The 20638-nt window shown below is 43.9% G+C and overlaps 1 protein-coding gene across 1 annotated transcript in view; it reads left to right on the forward strand.

Moving 5' to 3' along the window:
- spag17 (sperm associated antigen 17) overlaps positions 1 to 18380 on the forward strand; it is a gene marked incomplete at both ends in the record, with an annotated part of 54337 nt that extends 35957 nt beyond the window's left edge. Inside the window, 18 exons of the mRNA XM_080741431.1 lie at positions 980 to 1167; positions 1417 to 1561; positions 2222 to 2724; positions 3124 to 3309; positions 4305 to 4447; positions 4847 to 4977; positions 6898 to 7031; positions 7966 to 8154; positions 9514 to 9627; positions 9839 to 9890; positions 10289 to 10361; positions 10584 to 10646; positions 11871 to 11964; positions 12701 to 12812; positions 13681 to 13817; positions 16614 to 16792; positions 17731 to 17791; positions 18207 to 18380. Coding sequence (XP_080597557.1) covers positions 980 to 1167; positions 1417 to 1561; positions 2222 to 2724; positions 3124 to 3309; positions 4305 to 4447; positions 4847 to 4977; positions 6898 to 7031; positions 7966 to 8154; positions 9514 to 9627; positions 9839 to 9890; positions 10289 to 10361; positions 10584 to 10646; positions 11871 to 11964; positions 12701 to 12812; positions 13681 to 13817; positions 16614 to 16792; positions 17731 to 17791; positions 18207 to 18380 — 2678 coding nt within the window. The remainder of the gene's footprint in view (positions 1 to 979; positions 1168 to 1416; positions 1562 to 2221; positions 2725 to 3123; positions 3310 to 4304; positions 4448 to 4846; positions 4978 to 6897; positions 7032 to 7965; positions 8155 to 9513; positions 9628 to 9838; positions 9891 to 10288; positions 10362 to 10583; positions 10647 to 11870; positions 11965 to 12700; positions 12813 to 13680; positions 13818 to 16613; positions 16793 to 17730; positions 17792 to 18206) is intronic.
- Between the last annotated feature and the right edge of the window lie 2258 nt (positions 18381 to 20638).

Below are 20638 nucleotides of genomic sequence, written 5' to 3' on the forward strand. Positions count from 1 at the left end.
TTTATTCATTCAAAACAAACAAATCAAAACTGAACTGATGAGAATCAGTAATGTAATGCATAACCACATGAGTGTACCGTGTGCGGTGTGTGTGTAAAGGGTGCTGCATAAAGTATTGGAAGGAGTGCATAGGTGGTGAGGAGAAACCAACTGAAAAGGGACTAGGAAGGAAGGCAGGGCTTTGAATGGAATTGAACCTTGTTGCTATGGATCCTGTTGCTGTCTAAGCAAGTCGTTCTCAATCTGTGGGAAAACAGCAGATCTACAGTACATGCTCACAACGCGTTTCGTTGTGAGCATGTAGATCTGCTATATTCACAATAGAACCGTGTTATACAAAATGTTATGCCTCAACTCTTAGTGCTCGTCAGGGTGGGGGGTCCCCAGCTAAGTCACGGCCTGAAAAGGTTGAGAACCACTGGTCTAAGCAGTCCAATTACGTCCACATGGTCAAAATAGGGCCAATGTCAAATGTCATTGCCACGAAGGTTGTGAACACAGAGATGTGGTCATTCCCATGAGGTTTTAGGAACGCTGAAATGATCCCCAAATGTCTAAAGCTCCATTATTAGGTTACAATATCTACCTACCATTCCTAACCTACCTACCTACCTACCTACTGACCTACCGACCGACCGACCGAATAGCCGGTCACTGCCATCGACAATGGAAGCTCTCTACCAGTGAGCTTGTACTGTGGAAACCAGCAGTAAAACAGGCATCGATCAAGAGGACGTCCCACACCTATCTGCTGGTGTGAAAAGCACCGGTGTCTGAGGATGACTTATAGAGAGTTCCCAGGATGAGGCCATAAAGTCTCGTAGAATGTGTAGGGTTATGTGTGCTTGTGGTTCATTCTTTTCTGCTTCTGACGCCATATGTGCTGTCTATATGTGTTTGTGTGTGCCTGTATGTGTGTGTGTGTGTGTGTGTGTGTGTGTGTGTGTGTGTGTGTGTGTGTGTGTGTGTGTGTGTGTAGGGAAAGCCTCCAAGAAGGATGCTGAGCCAGAGTTGGTCCCCACCATAGGGGTCCCCACTCCTCAGAGAGGATTCTGGGTAACCACCACGCCCTCTGGAGAACGCATCTCCACTGTGGGCAACACGCACAAGGTTATGCCCGCCGACCCAGCTCTCACCTACCATGCTACGGACCCCTTAACCCAGACGGTGAGTGTCACTTAGCCCCCTCATATTATCCCTCCACATCCTACATGTTTAAGACAGTAGTGCTGAGATTATGTAGAAGTAAAGTAAGAGTAAATAATTAAAAGTGAAATGCACCCCATGCATCTTGTTCTTTTCTACCATCTGGGACCATTATGCAATATATGATGGGGGGAAAGGGAGAGGACTTGTAGAATGTATTAACGAATGGAATTTGAACATCTTGAAAGTGACCTTGCCAAATCCTGCCAGGTGATGTTGACCCGAGAGGATCAAGTGGTGTCGGTTTTGGACAAAGATGGAACCCTGACGGTGGAGCATGCAGACGGAACCAGAATCACCAGCCTGTACCAGGACAGCCTGCCCCCTCGCCCCTCCCACACACTGCTGCGCACAGGTGACTGGCACATGCACACACACACACACACACACACACACACGCACACACGCACACACGCACAAATGCACACATGCACACACACACACACACACACACACACACACACACACACACACACACACACACACGCACACATGCACACATGCACACATGCACACACACATGCACATGCTGCTACGCACCTGTCCCCACATATCATCTGAATGACAATTCTTTAGCACAAGACACACAGTAGGGCCGGGCAATTAACCGAAAATATATTGGAACCGACATTTAGAATCAATGACTAACTGACTTAATTTTGCTCATTAAGCAACATTTTACCTTGAACCTTGTAGGTTAATTGAATAATCGAGAAGCAGGCTTTTCACCCCCACTTTTTTCTTTTTCTTATGTATCAACGATTCAACATAACACATATTATTGTTTTTATAATCTACTAAATGTATTTGTCTGATTATCCACCCTGTACAGTACTTTGTTTTACATTGGTGGTGTACAATAATTGTGAAAATAGCCGATAAACAAGCTCACAACACGTCACACGAGCTCGTACTGTAGATCACCAATTATTATTGCTTACAGTACTCACTTACTTGCTTACTTTCAACTCCCTCCCTTGGCCTGCCTCCCTATTGTCATGCTTTCCCCATGCAGGGGAGTGGCCTGAGAGTGGGTGCACCAAATCAAACTCTGATTCGTGCACGTACGAGCACCCGGAGAGAGCGTGCGTCACGCGCCGCGCTCAGAGCGTGTGCGAGGAGGACGGCAAGGCGAGTGCGTGGGACGCGGAGAGGACCGTGAGCGTGCCGTGCAACAGCGGAGAGAACACCGACAGGACGGCCAGCGCCGAGAGCGCACGTGGAACCGAGGGCACTCCACAACGCGCCGCCGAGTCGAGCGTGTGCCAGAACAGCGAGGAAGAGGGAGAGCTCGCCGGTCGAAGTATGCGCGGGAACGACGAGGAGGAGGACGCCTTCGCCAGTGAGACGGAGGAGTGTGAAAGCGGCAAGGCGAGCGCGGCGTCCGGCAGGGAGCGCGTGGTGATGGTGGAGAGAGAGGGCTGTGCCACGGTGGTCATGTACCCGGAGAGACGCACGGCGCACGTCTTCCTGGTGGATGGGACGGTCGCCACGGCAAACCATCACGGGGCCTATCAGGTGGGTCAGATAAGATGGCACTATGAGATGACTCTCTAATCTATGTTTTAACTTCAGTGATGGAGCCTGCATGCACAACTAAGAATTTCACAGACCTTACTTGTAATGTGATGTGATGTAAAGATTGATTCTGAATCTGATTCTGATTCTGAAGAAGACCCAAAGTGAACCGTGTTGTGCCATGCAAAGTATTTCACAGGTTCTGCCGTTCTGGTAGCCGTTCTTCAGCATAATATACTGTAACACCATAGTCTTGACTTTCTTTATTTAGTTGCCAACTTGACACACAAATGAAAGGCACGTTTCTGTCTGTATGTGTTTGGAACAGATAGGCCTATGTTTCTCTATGTGTGTGTTCTAGGTGTTTGAAACAGATATGTTTCTGTGTGTGTGATGCAGGTGTTTCCCTCCAGTGCGGGCCTGCTTCAGATCAAGGAGAACGGGACGTGTGTGTACTCGTCCCACCCCACCCTGACCCCCAGCCCAGAGAGTGGAACCCCGCAGGGCCAACCAGGAAGCTACGCCATGAGTCACACGGGCCCGGTGGCCTGTGAGGTCATAGATGCTGACGGAAACCACTTCCAGGTCAGTTAACCATCTTGATTGTTGTTCGCTCTGTGCATATTGGTTCAGATATGCTACCAAAGTCATAACAGGTGAATATTTGGCAAAATAGCAGATCTGCAAGCTCGTTGTGATGCAATGTGTTGATTTGGTGTCGATGGAAAAAAAGGGAAATATTATAGACCCCTGGGGGAGACAATGTATATACAGTAAAAGGTTTAAAAAGTGGTTAACTGGGTCTATAAATGATGAGGATGACTCTGTTTTTTTCAGAAGTAACATGATATGCAGGGATGATGGGACAAGCTGGCTTTTAAATGGTGTGATGTTACAGCAGCAACGACAATGAATCACTCTTTAAAAAACAACTCAGGAGCCAAACAGAGCATGTTGTTTGTAGTGCTGGAGTGTGGAGATAGCATCTGCTGCCTCTGAACAACTTGCGGCAGTGGTTCTCAGCCTTTTCAGGCCGCGACACCCCAAAAGAATCATATTTGAACTGGGAACCCTCAACCCTGACAAGCACTTGAGGCATTACATTTAGTTTTTTTACTCGGTTCCACAGATAAATATTGTGATATTGCATCTTGGTCAAATGCACTGTGACGAGCAATGCTACTCCACGGCTTTTGCTAAAAGGTTGAGAATATTTTAACTTTTACATTATGTGCAGATTAGCACCATCCATAGGAAACCTATTGTTTACTTTAAATGTATTTTATTTTTTGCCTTGACAGTGATAGTGGAGAATGACAGGAAATGCAGAGAAATAATATGGGAAGACATTCCAACGTACTCACTGATCACAGTATTGCGCCCATGTGGTGGTATGTGACCCGCGGCTGCCCCCATCCATCGGGTCATCCGCCAACGCATTTCTAGCGACGAGTGTCAGAGTGATCGCCCCCTTAACCAAACAACTGTTAAAAGGCTTTTACTGCTAATGGAAAATTCAAATAAGTTATTTATAAGTTATATCTGTGCGTGCGTGTGTGCGTGCGTGTGTGTTGTTGTAGGTGAGTGAGGATGGACAGACATCAGCAGTGATCTCCAGTCCTGTTGAAAGTACATGGGAGCTGGAGGAGGAAGACAGTGAAAAAGAGGAGGAGTATGGAGAGATGGCCCGACTGCATGTGAAGCATGGAGAACAGTGTCCCAGGTGGGCCTCACATGGAGGTGGTGTAGTAGGAGTTCATGAATGGTCACACTGACCACTACTGGGTGCTCTGGGAAGCTGCAGCAATCCCCTCTCACTGAATATTTTTTTTGAACATTAGAGCAGTGGTTCTCAAATTGGGTTCGAGGGACCCCCCCCAGGGGTCCTTGAGGGGTTCCTGGAGGTCCGCAGCTAAATTAGCTAATATAGCATATAATCTCTTTATCCATTTTAACCCTATTTCTTTTTTTACGTTTTAACACCACAAACTCTTTGGGCGTCTTTTGGGACAAAATCCTTTTAGGTGGGGGTCCACAGCCAAATATATTTCAATTTTGGGGACCTTAGCATATGACAAATATTTGAGAAACACTGAAGATGATGATTGTCCTTGTCTTCCAGGCTGTTCCTGGTGCATGAGGGTGGCTCAGGCTCTGAGCTCCTCAGTTCCCACGCTGTGGAGGACTTTCTGGACCAGGCCTACTCGGATCCCACCGTGGCGCTGCTGAAGGAACCACTGCCTGATGCAAACGGTACAATCTGGGATTCTCTACTGCAGGGGTCTTCAACGTTTTCAGGCCAAGGACCCCTTAGTTGAGAGAGAGATGAAGCAGGGACCCCCCCCACAACCTTATCATAGATTCCATATAGTTTAATCGTTTGACAGCACAATCATCAGTGTACTTTGGATTCATGTCAATTTGTGTTATCAGATATTTAACCACTTGAACCGTCAACACTTAATAAACTTGACCTTTCGCTCTGTACTTAGTCTGCTCTTTTTCCCCTCTATACCAAAGCTCTTTGCAGCTGCGAGGCGTTGTGAGCTTGTAGATCGGCTATTTTCGGCTAAAGTTCTCAGAATATTGACACTAGGGTTCAAGTGAAGTAGGAAAAAAAGTTTCTATCACTCAAAGTTTTGGAGGACCCCCTGTAGTAACTCTGGGGTCCCGGACCCCCTGTTGAAGACCCCTGCTCTACTGTATATCAATAGTTCTCAAACCTTTTCGTGACAAAAGGACCCCCAAATGTATGTACATTTGGCCGCAGACCCCCATCTGAAAATGTTTTGTGCCAGGGACCTCCAGAAGCAAAGAACACCTAACATCTCACATAGTCTACACATACCGGTATAGTGTTTTGGTGAACATCCAACAGATATAGTAATTATAACATAGAAGTTGTTAGGCATATAGAATACAAATGTGGCAGCTTTTTTCACCTTCTTCATTCTCTATCAATTACACACCCCATTAAGCCTTGAATTCATGGAGACTTTCTTGTTTTTGTTGCATTCCTATAACCTGACTTGCGTCAGATGGTGGCAGTAGTGCGTAGGCTACCGCTCTACTTTACCATCTGAGATCTCTCGGGCAGACTCGATGTAAGGGGCGGGCCATTTTTTGAAATTCTTTAGCAGGTGATTGGATGTGGCCGTCTCTCTGTCACAGTCTGGGAGTGCCAACTCCAACCACTCATATTGGCCTGTCTGCATCCACGTGGTCTGCAATCAGACTCTATTGGCTCAGAGCCGCTCAGAGCCCGCCCGTAGCTGCCGCTGATTGGTCCGGCCCGGGGCTTTACGAGCGTTATCAACTCCCACCGAGAGATCTCAGATGGTAAAGTAGAGCGGTAGCCTACGCACTACTGCCACCATCTGACGCAAGTCAGGTTAGCATTCCTAAGGAATAAGACAAAACCAAAACATCTCCATGAAGGCTTCGTGGGGTGTAATTGATAGAAAATAAGTAATGTTTTGGGTGAACTACCCTTTAATGGAAAAGTGCATGTAAAAACGTGTGGTTGTGCGTGCGTGTATGCTTGCGTGCGTGTTAGGGCATTCACGAATAGTGATTTTTAGTATTCGAATTATTCAACCTCAAAGTATTCGAATAGTCGAATATTTGACAGGACTGGCCAAACAGTCAAATATTAAGTAAGCAAGAGGCGAACATTGTGAAAATAGCCGATCTACATGCTCACAACGCCTCGCGTTGCGAGGCGTTGTGAGCATGTAGATCTGCTATTTTCACAATATTTATCTGCGGAACCGAGTCACATTAAATGTAATACCTACAATTCCAATTGCTTGTCAGGGTGGGGGTCCCCAGTTCAAATATGTTTATTTTGGGGGTCACGGCCTAAAAGAAAATTGAGAACCCCTGGTATACTATCCAGCATTAACAAATTCATCCACCAGGGGCATTGACAACTCATTCTTATGACTTCCTATGTATCCAAGCATTATAAACCATGAAGAAATATATATATTTTTTTAAAGAGAAAACAATAAAAACATTTATTGATAAAATAAGCGAATATTCGACTTTGGTGAACAATGTCGAATAGTGACTTTGATATTCGAATATTTGGTGAACGCCCTAGTGTGCGTGCGTGCGTGCGTGCGTGCGTGCGTGCGTGTGTGTGTGTGTGTGTGTGTGTGTGTTCCCCAGGTGTGTTCAACATCAGCATCCTGAAGCCCAGTCACCAGAGTGTGTGGTCCCAATGGTTGCTGGGGAAACAGAACCCTGACATCATCCCTGCCAACCTCAGGAACCGCACCTGGCACGACTTCCCAAGAGAAGAGGTACACATGTGTACACGCACAGTCGCACACACACGCAAACACACACGCATGCACGCCACTTCTCTCTGTACGCCTCAGGAGTCATTCAGACCAAAACACAAACGGCTTCTGCTCTGCACCAGAGCAGGGAGAGGAGAGCCTAGAAAGGGAGGGGAGGAGCAGAGGATCGTCTGTTTGACAAGTAAGGGTGCCTGTGAGGTCAAAACAGCGGTGTGGTTGGTCTCAGGACGTTGTGTAAACACAATCCAATAAAAAGATACTAACTTTGAAGCTAAAGAAATAACCGCACTAGCCTAAGGACAATCCACTGTTAGTTATGAGAGAGCCGGCTAAATCTAGCAACAGGGGCAGCCGAAATCTAGCAACAGGGGCAGCTATGAAAAAAATCGACTAAAGCAGGTATGAAGGGGCATGATAAAAGGCAGATTTAACCCTATATGTGTTTTGGTCTGAATGACTCCTTTAACCAGCTTTGTAAAGTAAAAGTACATTTTACATTTACTCAAGTACTATACTTAATTATATATTTCTTTACTTTACTGGACTATTAACAATACCCCACTATAATTATTTGAAAACTGTATTTACAAGTTTCTTACATGAACCACTTCCACCCCATATACATTTAGGCCATTTGAAAATAGCCCATCTACAAGATGCAACACATTGTGGGTTTATAGATATGCTATTTTCAAACGATTTTTATACATAATATGTAAAACCTGTGAAATGGGACATTCTGCACAATGATTACTTTTACCTTTGGTATTTTAAGTATATTTTGATGCCGATACTTTTGTACTTTCTTTTTTCCTCAAGTACATTTTGGATTTACCTGACTTACTTGTAACAGATTGTTTACATTGCAGTATTGATACTTTTACTTAAGTGAAAAAAGTGAGTACTTTTTCTACCACTGCTCATATAAACCCAGAGGAAGACACCGGGCCCTCCATTGGGCTCTGACCTGGGAGTGGGCCTGACGCTGACTGAGAGAGCCAGTGTTTCTCCTGCCTCGCGTCATCCCATCCTGAGCTGCCCCGAGGCCCTGGAGCTCAGAGAGCTGACACAGTACCCACCCATCACCACACAGCTCAGACACAAGCTGGACACAAGGCTAAAGGTATGAGACAGCACCAGCCTGTCACCACACCGCACGGCTAAAGGTAAATTACACCCATTTATGTTCTAAGTCAGTGTTTCTCAAACATTCAAGGTCTCCCCTTAACTCTGACAGTATACAAATGGAGCCAAATGGACCCGTTAGGATCTATTTGGTTCCATTTGTATACTGTCAAGAGTTACACACTCGTATGGGTACATTTAGACCCCCCTAAAGGAACCCACAGAGTCCCTGGAATCCACTTTGAGAAACACTGTTCTAAGCTGTATAGTAGTGTGTCGATTGGTCCAGTTCTGCTGGCATCTTTGTCTTAAATTGTCGATTCAGACAGCATTAAAATCCCATTTTAAACACAGAGTGCTCTGTATCTTTTATATTATATTATACTGTATCTGAATAGCCTTGTTTGTTACCATAGCGCTCGGACTTCTCTGGTGCGATATCCTCTTAGATCAACACCATTTATACAGGCAATGGCTCGCACACAGTGGCAAAAGTTAGTTTTCTCATTGTTTATTGTATTGCTTGATTCAGGAACAAACGTTTCGGCTACCCAGCCTTCGTCAGTCAGTCAGCCTGAGGACGGCTGGATAGCCGAAACGTTTGTTCTTGAATTGCCATTGCCTATAGCAGGGGTCTTCAACAGGGGGTCCGGGACCCCTAGGCGGTCCTCAGAGTTACTACAGGGGGTCCTCCAAATCTTTGTGTTCTTTTTCTCCTTTTTTATATTAACCACTTTAACCCTAGAGTCCATATATGGAGAACTTTAGCCAAAAATAGCAGATCTACAAGCTCTGAGCTTGTAGATCGGCTATTTTTGGCAAAGAGGTTTGGTGTAGAGGGGAAAAAGAACAGACTAAGTAGAGTAGAGTGAAAGGTCAAGTTTATTAACTATTGATGGTTCAAGTGGTTAAATATCTGAAATTGACATGAATCCACAATATACAGAGGATAGTGCTGTCAAACAATGAAACTATATGGAATCTATGAACAGGTTGTGGGGGTCCCTGCTTCATCTCTCTCTCAGGGGTCCTTGGCCTGAAAACGTTGAAGACCCCTGGCCTATATAAATGTTGTAAACTACACTAAGCATCTGGTGGTTAGCAGTTGGTTGCCTGGGAATTGGAAGGTACTCGGTTCTCTGTCCTGTCATCTAAATTAGTTGAAGTTTCCATGAGCAAGATATTGAATTCTCTAAAAGCTCAGTAACTGATAACTGCTCCTAATACAGTAGGTGGGATGGGTGAAACTCAGAGGACCAATTCCAAATGTACTTTGCCAATTAATTTAGCTTCCTCTCTCCATTCTGTTGTAAAACTAAAGTAAACCAAACCAAAACAAAGTGTGTTTTGTCTGCAGGAGTGCATGGAGCGTTTCTTACAGAGAGAGCAGCTGTCAGAGGACAGGAAGGTCAAAGATCCACGCACCGAGGAGGAGAGAGTCCATGCTAGTGACCTGCTCAAACTGGTTCTGGTCAGCATAACAGACACGCAAATATGCACACACACACACACACACACACACTCACACACACACACGCACGCACGCACGCACGCACGCACGCACGCACACACACACACACACACACACACACACACACACACACACACACACAGTAGACAAGTAGAAATGTGTTTCCCAATGCACACAACTAATAAAAGTAATATGTTTTCTTTTCTTTAAGTCATATCCAGAGGCAGAGTGCAAAGGTCATTCATCTGATAAAAGAACTCCAAGTGGGTAACCCTTCACTTCAGGCTAGTGACTGACTGGTTGGTTGGTCAGTGAATATAGTCAAAAATAGTTGATCTGTTATGATGTTTCATGTTTCACATGCAGTCAGGCCACCATCATTCAGTGATTAAGGTTAAGATTGGTATTAATAAACAATCAGGACCAACAACAATTTGTAATGCAGGTAGGATTATGTGGTACAATTATGTGGTAGTAGGCTGACTGCACATAATCGTGTGTGTGTGTGTGTGTGTGTGTGTGTGTGTGTGTGTGTGTGTGTGTGTGTGTGTGTGTGTGTGTGTGTGTGTGTGTGTGTGTGTGTGTGTGTGTGTGTGTGTCTGTGTGTGCGTGCACGTGTGTGTGCGTGCGTGCGTGTGCGTGTGCATGTGTCCCCCCACAGTGGACATAGCCAGTCTGTATGCCCAAGCAGTCTCAGCTCCAGCTTTGCAGTTAGATATGTCATCAGAAGACAGGTACTGTAGGAATGCAAACACTATATATGTGTGTGTGTGTGTGTATGTGTGTGTGTGTGTGTGTGTGTGTGTGTGTGTGTGTGTGTGTGTGTGTGTGTGTGTGTGTGTGTGTGTGTGTGTGCGCGCGTGCGTGCGTGCGTGTGTGTGTATATATATATAGTCATTGTTATATAAATTAGATTTCTAAATCATAAACGCAAAGTTAACTCTTCTCCACTACAGTGTTACAAGTGAGAATTCCAAGAGAAATGAATCCCAGTGGACCAAAAGAATTGCACAACACAGGTAAACCTGTTTTTTTAACGCACCATCTGTGCATTCAATGCGCAAAGTCGCAAACCCCAATTTATTGTGTCTTTGGGTTATCACAAACTGCAAGGAATTGTTCTGACAAGCAGTCGGAACAATCAGGGAGATGTGAGCAATGTTTGTTGCAATGTTTTAGCCGTGCATGTCGTCCTGCTTTTTACTACTGGAGGAATGGATGCAGGATCCATAGACGTGTAATCAGGCTTGGATTTGTACCAAAAATAGAAGGGGGAGGGCATTAATCACTTAAGCCCTCGATAGACTTCTTCAAATAACAAAAATAGCTGACACGTTGTGATGTGACATGTTGTGGGCTTGTAGATAAAAAGACAAAATATTTAGATTTTGACACATTTACAAAATGTGCCTAAAATGGGGACGCTAGGGTAAATGTGGTTAACACATACATTATACTGTTAAATTGTGAGAATATCAAACATAATATGTATGTTTTTTAAATATACCGAGGGCTTCCAACGTAAAAAAGAACATAAAATGTCTTATTTGGGATGTTCCTTTTAGGCAGGGTGTTTAACTGTACTTGTACTGTACTACATTTCAATTGTATTGTATTGACTATACTTGTACTGTTCTCCATTTTTGTCTAACCATTTTTGTCTAATAAAAGATAGATAGATAGATAGATAGATAGATAGATAGATAGATAGATAGATAGATACCTTTATTATCCCAAGAGGGAAATTCAGTTGTCCAGTTGTAGCACAGCAGTATACAGTTATTTACAAGTTACAGAGAAGTAGGAAAAGATAGATAAGAGTAAAAAACAAGAGCAGTACAGTACCAAAAAAGAGAAGGTGCATCAATAGAGGGGGCGAATTAAATATAAGTATATATACATAAAGTGTCTTACAAAACAAGACAATCAATCAATCAATCAATCAATCAATCAAGTCAGTCTACATTTCCCCAAAAGGAGATACATGTGACTTTTTCAGTCTGGCCAGAAGCAGGGATACAACAAAGGAATGACCAGAGGGGATCATATCAAAAGGCAGGAGGCATGGATGGAACCCCTCCAGCAAACTGAACCCTGCGTTTAATGGACTTGCAGTCTAATCACATTTTGTTCAGGCACTGATTTAAAACCGCTGATCAACAATTTTCTGAACATCACTGTGTGTGTGTTTGCGTGCGTGTGTGCATGCGTGCCTGTGTGTGCATAATGTGTGTGCATTGCAGACAAGAGCTCTTGGAGGATAAGGCATGTAGAGACGCTCTGAGGAACAGAATGGTCGTCCCTTATTTTCACCCAGAAAATGCTCCGTTATACCAGGTATGAACACTATGTGATACTCTTGATAAAGACCCCTCGTGGATAATACTATATGAAGAAAGCTAAAACAACAGAAGGTTAGCAGCATCTGGTGTAAAGCACCCCACTCATGTTACCTTGAAGTTATGTGTAAACAAACAAACTTGGTTTAATGTATTGTCAACCACGTAAGAAAAACTAAGATGGTATTGGTATACAAATCTGAAGAAACATCATTTCTAGCTTAGAATATCACCAAATCTGGAAATAGCAACAGTAGTTTACCTATAGTCAGGGACCCACAGGCCCAAAAGCTCAAGGAATAGGGTTGAACCTGTGATGTCATGCCATACTTTTTTATTACTCATAAAAAAGAATGTGGGTCTGTTTTTAGCCCAAGGAATGTCTTTCATGAGAAACAAATGCTTGCAGTGGATTCAGAATCATGAAGAACCCCTAGTTTGACCCCTCACATGCTACTTAAAGCAGTTTTTTTCTTTTTTTTATATATACATATTTTTCTTTTCCTGTATAGTGAAGTCAATGGGACAGTGAATATACGAATGGCCATAATTTCTTTTCGCGATGTTTCCAGCAGAGCACACCTCTCATTCAAAATGACCAAACTAATAGATAAAACAGAAATAAAAAGTATGGCATGATATCACAGGTCATCTCACATTTTGGGTGACTGGGTCCCCGGCTACTATGATGTTGTGCCACTGCATAATGAGTGTGAGGGAAACTTATTTTCCAGGATCAGCTTCACTGCCACGCTCCAGACATGAGGAGTGTGTCCATAGATCTCCCACCGCTTCCAAAGACAGACGACGCAGAGGCTTTCCTGACAGTTGCACCGCATGAAAACAGTAAAGACATTAACCACCTTTTTGCTAGACGTTAGCCAACCAGTAGCATGTGATATGATTATTCACCTTTCAAGACTTCATTGAATAGATTCATTCTTTGGTAAAGGTTACTTGATTAAGAAAAATATATAATGTGATATGTGATGCGTGTGCCCTGCAGCCCATCGACCACTGAACCCCACACCCTCTCATGCGGCAAGGTAAAAGAAAAAAGTACAGTACATTGTACATCCCATAATTCTGTTTGTTTATATAGGCTACTGTATATTTATACTCCAAGTGAAAGTGAGTTAGAGCGCCATAAGGCATAAAATCTGACTTTTAAAGTGTGTTATGTTGTGTTATGAATCTCATTTACAGTAGCTGATGAACAGTTATTGGTAGAAACAGATAACAGCATTATTTTGTCTCAGTTCTTTGGTTACGGTACTATTTAGTAATAGAACAATTATCTGTTTGAATAAAATGTCCTGTTACTTCTGTTCATTGCTTTGTTGCTACCGGCATTTATGTCTGACTTACCAGGTCCTCGAATACACATGTTATTTTTCATTGTTCCACAGTCAGTCGTTCATTGACACGTTTTAAATTTGCTGCTTGACTGTCTGGCAATCTTCTCTTAGTTATGAAGCAGTGAGTGAAACGCTGCCCACGGGGAGACCCACCAATCCCACCCCTCAAACTGCAGGTTCTTTCTACACAACCCCACTTAATCTCCCACTAATTATAGACTCAATCAATTAGAGCAGTTAACACAGTCTGTCTGTGTGTGTGTGTGTGTGTGTGTGTGTGTGTGTGTGTGTGTGTGTGTGTGTGTGTGTGTGTGTGTGTGTGTGTGTGTGTGTGTGTGTGTGTGTGTTAATTGCAGGAGACAGCAGCCTGAGAGGCTCACCAGAGCGTAATAAATCAATCCAGCTGGATGTGACCGGAAACCCCAGGAAAACCAAAGTCAAAATGCCATCCTCTATACTCGGCTCCAAACCCTTTAGTACACCAAACCAAAAGGTACACACACACACACACACACACACACACACACACACACACACACACACACACACACACACACACACACACACACACACACACGCACGTTCGCCATATCAACTTTATAAAAAGTACAGCTGTTCTGTATGAGTCAGCCAGTAGAGCTGGCCAGGCACGTGCACACATAGACAGCAAAGGGGGCTTGAGCCCTGCCCTTTTATCCGTCTGTAAAAAGCGCCCTCTCCAGACCATGAATGCTGTTTTTACTATGGTAAAAGAAATGCTAATGCCATTGCCCCCTTCCCATGCCATAACTGAAGGCAGCATTCAAGAGAACGGCCTTGTCCAAATTCTCCTGAACTTGAATGCAGCATCTTATGTTGAAATAATTGCTCTCTCTGTGTAGAAATCCATGCCGTTACGCCACAATTCCAGAATCGACTTCTGATTATGCTTATTTCAGTGTGGTATCACTCACCGAAAATAGCCGACCTCCAAGCTCACAACGCGTCGCAGTGCGACTCATTGTGAGCTTGGAGGTCTGCTATTTTCGATATTTCCACCAAAAGGCCCTTTTAGAAATTTCAGCCCCTGCCTCTCTTAAAGAGGTGGTGCCATGATATTCCCCCCATCTAAAACATGATTATCAGGTATTATGATTATACTAGGAGGAAGATTTTTTCCAAAAAAGTATACAGAAAGAGTTAAAATTGGGTTTTTATGTGGCCACACCCCCAGTTCATTAAGTATGCATGGATGTCATGGTGGGTGGTGACCTAGCTGAGTTAGCCACACCCCACAGTGTTGGGTGAATGGCAATTAGGGGAGGAGTTGATTCTGTGATGTCATCATATCTGTGTTTTTTAACTGACACTTTTGACCAGAGGTGGCAGCCTCCAAGAGAAAACAAACAAATACCAAGTGAATAAATAATTGCTCATAAAAACCCCACCAGGGGGTCTAATGAGGTACTTTCAACCTCCTAGACACATGAAAAATAGAAAAAGTACAAAACTATGGCACCACCTCTTTAACATTCTTTGCACATCCCTGGAGCTGGCCTATGAACTCTTGTCAGACTCATAGGCAAAGCCCAGACGTTGCAAGACATTGGTTTCGCTGCATATGCTAAATTCAACAGGCTTGTGTGTGTCTGGAATAAATGTATGATGAGGTTGGGGTTTGGGGAATAGGCTGCTGGGGGATTGATGATAACAGATGAACTAATAGAGCGTTCAACTGGGACATCACCTCCAAAATGCTGCTGTGGGTGAGATTAGCTTGTGAGGGTGTTTATATTAATGGGATATTTCACTTTCAATCGTGTTTGGGGTCATTTTAACGTCTACTCAGTCAAACCCATTGTGACTTCAAACTCCATTTGAACCGTGATAGATTGATCAAAAACATCCGTCATTGGTTCTGGTGACTCATACCGCGTTGTTTCGATTACTTTTTTCATAAATTTTATTTTATTTGTATTGTATTCTTTTCATTTTCCCAAAAGATTATACAAAATAAATGAAAGGAATTGGTCCTGGGTTCGATTCCCGCCGGGGGACGCTGTGGGCGCTGGGGGCGGGTTCTCTCCTCCGTGTCATCAGCGCCCACACCCTAGGTGGGGTTGGCAAAAGGGCCTTTCTGTGTGGAGTTTGCATGTTTCCCCCTTGTCTCCTAGGGTAGATACCCTCACAAAAACATGCAGTAATCCTGGTCTCTATAATGCAGTAGTAGCGAGATCATTTAGCGACCTACAACCGGGTCGCAACGTGGTCTGTCGTTTTCAGCGACCGGGTCCCCCTGGTCAGCCTGGGCGCCTGATGGAGGGGAAAGGAACAGGTTGGAAAAACGTGTTCCTTCCACGCGCTACGTCCAACCGGGGATGCTCCCCCCTGTCAGGTGATAAGAAGCGGAAGCATGAGCTCATTTCGGGGCCCTCCCCAGGTTGGCAGAGGGAGAGCAGAGCCCAGGATTACAGCTTCTTAGGCAATTGGCACTGGGTGAAAAATGGGTTACAAAATCGTGGGATAAGAATTTAGGAAACAATGAAAAGGGTTATTGAAATACACGGCCCCCTCACACATTAAAAGGGCAAAATTGATTGATGACTTTATACAATAGAAAAGATGTCATTGTATCGTTCATTCATTCATTCTTTCATACTCACACACACGCACGCACGCGCACACACACACACACACACACACACACACACACACACACACACACACACACACACACACACACACACACACACACACACACACACACACACACACACACATCATGTTCTCACCTTCCTCCTCTGCGTAGGGCATTAACAAAAAAGTCGACAAGTCGTCTCAGTCAACTTCATTACACAAGTCGACTCCCACCAGAGAAAGTTGAAAGTCGAAGTTGAAAAAAAAAACTTTCTATTGTGAAAATAGCAGATCTACATGCTCACAACGCCTCGCGTTGCGAGGCGTTGTGAGCATGTAGATCGGCTACTTTCACAATTTCTGCCTCTATATATTTGACAATTTGGACAATGTTTAATTTGCCATTTTAGAGCTATTAAAAAGTCCTTAAATTGGCACTTTAGAAATGTGAAGATCCCTATATACACTTAAACGTTATGTTGGTTTGTTTACAGTTGAGTGAGAAAACAATGTTGCACATTAAGTTAATCATCTGGGGACCCCCGAAAATAATTGGGGGGGTCGTTTGTGATGTGATGACGTCATCGAACGATAAAGACGACTTCAACTCAACTTTTTACTGAGTCGAGTCGACTTGCAAAAAATCACAAGTCGTTAATGCACTACTCTGCAGTACTTGTCGCTGGAGGAGCCAGTGAGGAGGAGGTGCCGAACGGTATCTCTGGGGGGTACGTATCCCATCGCCAGGGGTTTCCAGCTGCTTCCAGCCAGCGCTGACTTCGGGACCCTCAGAGAAGGCAGCTCCTATGCCATCACCGTGGTGATGAAGAATGTTGGCGTCGACACCTGCAGGTGAGAAGGAAGACAGATTGCATGATGCACGACACGCAGCTCATAAGGAGTGTCCCAGACCTTCACAAGAAGGACCACTTGCACCGTATATAAATTACTTCATTGACCGGGGACCCCCAAGGGTCTATACCACGTGCCCTCTTTTTCCACTCTACATCAAATCTCTCTCTCTGAAAATAACCGTGCGACAACATCTCAACACGATGCATTGTGATCACGTGGATCTGCGATATTTGTCACATTTTCGCTTATTTTCTTCCTATAACATTATGTCATGCCCAGAATATGAATGCTAGTGTTCAAGTGGTTATGAATCGATTTGACTCGGCTGGTTGCTTTCTTCTGAATGTTCAGATTGTTCACAGCACACCATCAAAGACATCACAAGTAGAGACCTCTGTAATAGCAAAACCAAAATGTCCATAAACAGAAATTGGACAATCATACAGTAAGTACCACTTATATAATGATGCAGATCAAACGAATGGCCTTTGAATCGCAATTTCAGGTGCAAAATATTTTTTCCCTGAAAGGGTCATTGATTTCAAATGGAGAGTGGAGACTAAAATCTTTAGGCTTGTGTAGATTGGAGTACAGTGTATAAACATATTCATGCTGCCCCAGAAATCAATCACCATTCATCTGTGTATAAACACTGAAGTTAATGCTGTTCTAACCCTGGAAAGAAGATACAGAGGGCCAGTGAAGGAAGTACCATCACAATTATATTTAATGATGGATGCTGAAATTGACTTTACTTATTCAACTGCATCACAAAAGAATTGGGTGGGAGGATTGTATTTGAATTAATGCTTGTTTACAAGTAAATGGACTGTGTGCGCACACACACACTTCTTTAGGTAAGTTGGTTGACCTACAAGTGCTGTATAAAGTAACAGTGCTCACTTCTAACAGTTTGTTCTTGCTTCTTATTCCAGGTTCACGGTGAAACAGCCTCCTCCAGCTACTGGGCTCCGAGTCATCTACAACCCTGGGCCTGTAAGCTTCGCTCTGGCTGTGTGTTGGTGTGCGTGTGGGCTTGTGTGGGTGTTGTGTTGAGCATGTTTGTTTGCAAGTGTGTTTTCTCTTTGCTTTGTTATAGTTAAGGTTGTATGTGCAGTTGTACTGTTAGAATTCTATCTTTGCCATTTTTGCACACTTGAGATATATATGGTACTGTGTTTGTAAAATAACGAACTAATTCACTAATAGCAGATCTACAAGCTCGCAGCGCGGCGCTCGGTGCCGCGCTGTGAGCTTGTAACTAGACATGCAGTCACGCAGACTGTTTTAAACTGACACAGAGTTTAGTCTAGTGCAAACCAAACTGGAGGTTCTTGAAATGAGAATGTTTGAGAAACTCTGACTTAAATGTACAGTATGTATGTTTTGTTGAACCATCTGTCCCCTCTAGGTGGCTGCTGGGTTGCATGTTGAGCTGCAGGTGCAGCTGTTTGCCATGTGTGTAGTCCAAGAAGAAGAGGCGGGACCAAAGAACTACATCTCCCAGCACATCGTCATCAACACGGAAACAGAGATCCTCTACCTCCCCGTCACTGCAAATATCCTTCAAATACCTGTACTATAACTGAAAATGTTGTCTTTTGTCATGCATGTTCAGAGTCAGCAGTGTCACTTTATAGGCCAAGTACGTTAAACAGACAAGGGGTTAAATGCAGCCGATGCTCATGCGTAGTCACAACAAACAAAACATGCATATCTATTAAACATATAATGTAATATTATACAATGTAATTGACAGAAACACCTGAGGGCCTGAATAAAGAAGTACAGTAGCAGCAGCAGCAGCAGCAGCAGCAGCAGCACTATTATACCCACTGATTAAAAACAACCCTCCACAATTTAAAACGATCCTTAGGCACATATCTCAGACAGTACATCCAAAAATAGATTTGCTGAAATGATATAAATGTAAAAAAAAAGTGTTGTAATAGATGAGCTAGCAAATTACAATGATGGTGTGTATCGGAAGAGATGACATCCACTGGGGCCGGTTGTTTTTTCACGTGTAGGCCACTGTGCCAGGAAAAAGAAACAAGCTCCTTAACATGAAATCTCTCACCCGTCCTGCCTGAGACGTTGTATGATTCATGGGCAAAGGAGCGCGGCACTGCATCGCGCAACAAAGAAAGGCCTGGGGTGAACCTAATCACCTCCACGCCTTCTGTGAGACGAGGAGTGGTACTGCCCCACAGGCAGCACCGCCTCTGACAGCTGGGTGCAACAGTGTGTCCTCCTAAATCCCATGATATGGGTTCCACTTCCCTCGCCAGATCTCCAATGCCTTTTCTTCCATAGGGTTCACAATTTATCTGTGTATGACATACTGTAAGCCTAAGAGAGTTTCAAGTTTTATTCTATGACATTAATTACACAGATTAGATAGATAAATAGATAGATTAGAGTAAAGGTTGGGGTTATACCTTTTTTGTTATATTTATTTGTTTTTATATTTCAGAGGCCATATTGTATCACTGGCTCCGGAACGATATTCCGAACACAATTTCAAGTAGTCACAAAGAGAAATGTAAACTTTTAAAATAATATTCGCCCAATTTAAAAAACTGTCCTGTCTCTCAAAGATCCTGGAATCAGTAAATAACCAGCTGAAATCATTCCTCTCAGACCATTCTTTCCTATAAGTCTATGTCTGGTTTAACAGCAGCAGCACCAGCGCAGCTGTCACACTGGTATTAATTTGTTGATTTCTTTTGTTTGATTGATTGAATTAACAGTTTGCAAAAACAAGCACAGGAAAGTACAGTTCAATACAAGGTCTGCTCAGAGGATTTTAAACCCAAGTTTCCATTGGGGTCCTTTGTACTCAATTCATAAAAAATAATCACTGGTTTAGCAGGAAACATTGCCCTGCTATACAGTATTCATAGCATTTCATACAGTTGACTATTTTCTATACATTTCTAGCTTTAACTGGGACGCTTGCAGCTGGTTTCAGAATTACTTATGTGACAGCTGACAGTATTTGAAGGTCGGGGGTAGACCAGTCTGGATACCTGCCAGTTAAAATGGATGTGCCGCAGGGATCCATTCCTCACCACTGTTTCCTCTATGTCAAGGTCAGTGGGTCTTCAGAGAGATGCAATAATCATTGGTGTCTGTCTGTACGATAAAAAGCCCAGCACGGTCAGCCAATTACCACCATATCTCACATCTATGTTACATGGGTCATCAATATGTCCGTAGTACACAGACTTGTCAAAAGACTTGTCCTTGTCCGTGGCACATTTTAGCTTTTCTGTTTTACACACCGTTATAATGTTCTTATTTTGATGATAATATCCAACAAAAACTGTGGGAGGAGTAGGGCGTCAAACGTTTGGTTACTCTAGAAACAGAGAATAAATAAAGTTTCCCCAGGACTATAGGCTGGTTGCCCTGCTGGGTAACCACACTAATTACTGAATGTCGGTCTCCAGGTTTTCTTCAGAATATGTATGTCACTGATTTACCAAGACACCATGGCACATGATGAATGTTTTATTTGCAAGGACCACCGTAACTCTGAGAGTGTACAAATGGAACCAAATGGGCCCATAGGGGTCCATTTGTTTCCATTTGTATTATTATTTATTTTTTCGTTGCAGGGCCGGACTGGGCCCCCACACAGTAGACGTTGCAGGGCCGGACTGGGCCCCCGCACATTAGGCGTTGCAGGGCCGGAATGGGCCCGCACACAGTAGGCGGTGCAGGGCCGGACTGGGGCACCACACAGTAGGCGTTGCAGGGCCGGACTGGGCCCCCACAGAGTAAGCAGTGCATGGGCCCCCACACAGTAGGCAGTGCAGGGCCGGACTGGGGCACCAC

This window comes from Nannobrachium achirus (genome assembly GCF_963921795.1).
Source record: "Nannobrachium achirus genome assembly, chromosome: 14".
Lineage (NCBI taxonomy): Eukaryota > Metazoa > Chordata > Actinopteri > Myctophiformes > Myctophidae > Nannobrachium > Nannobrachium achirus.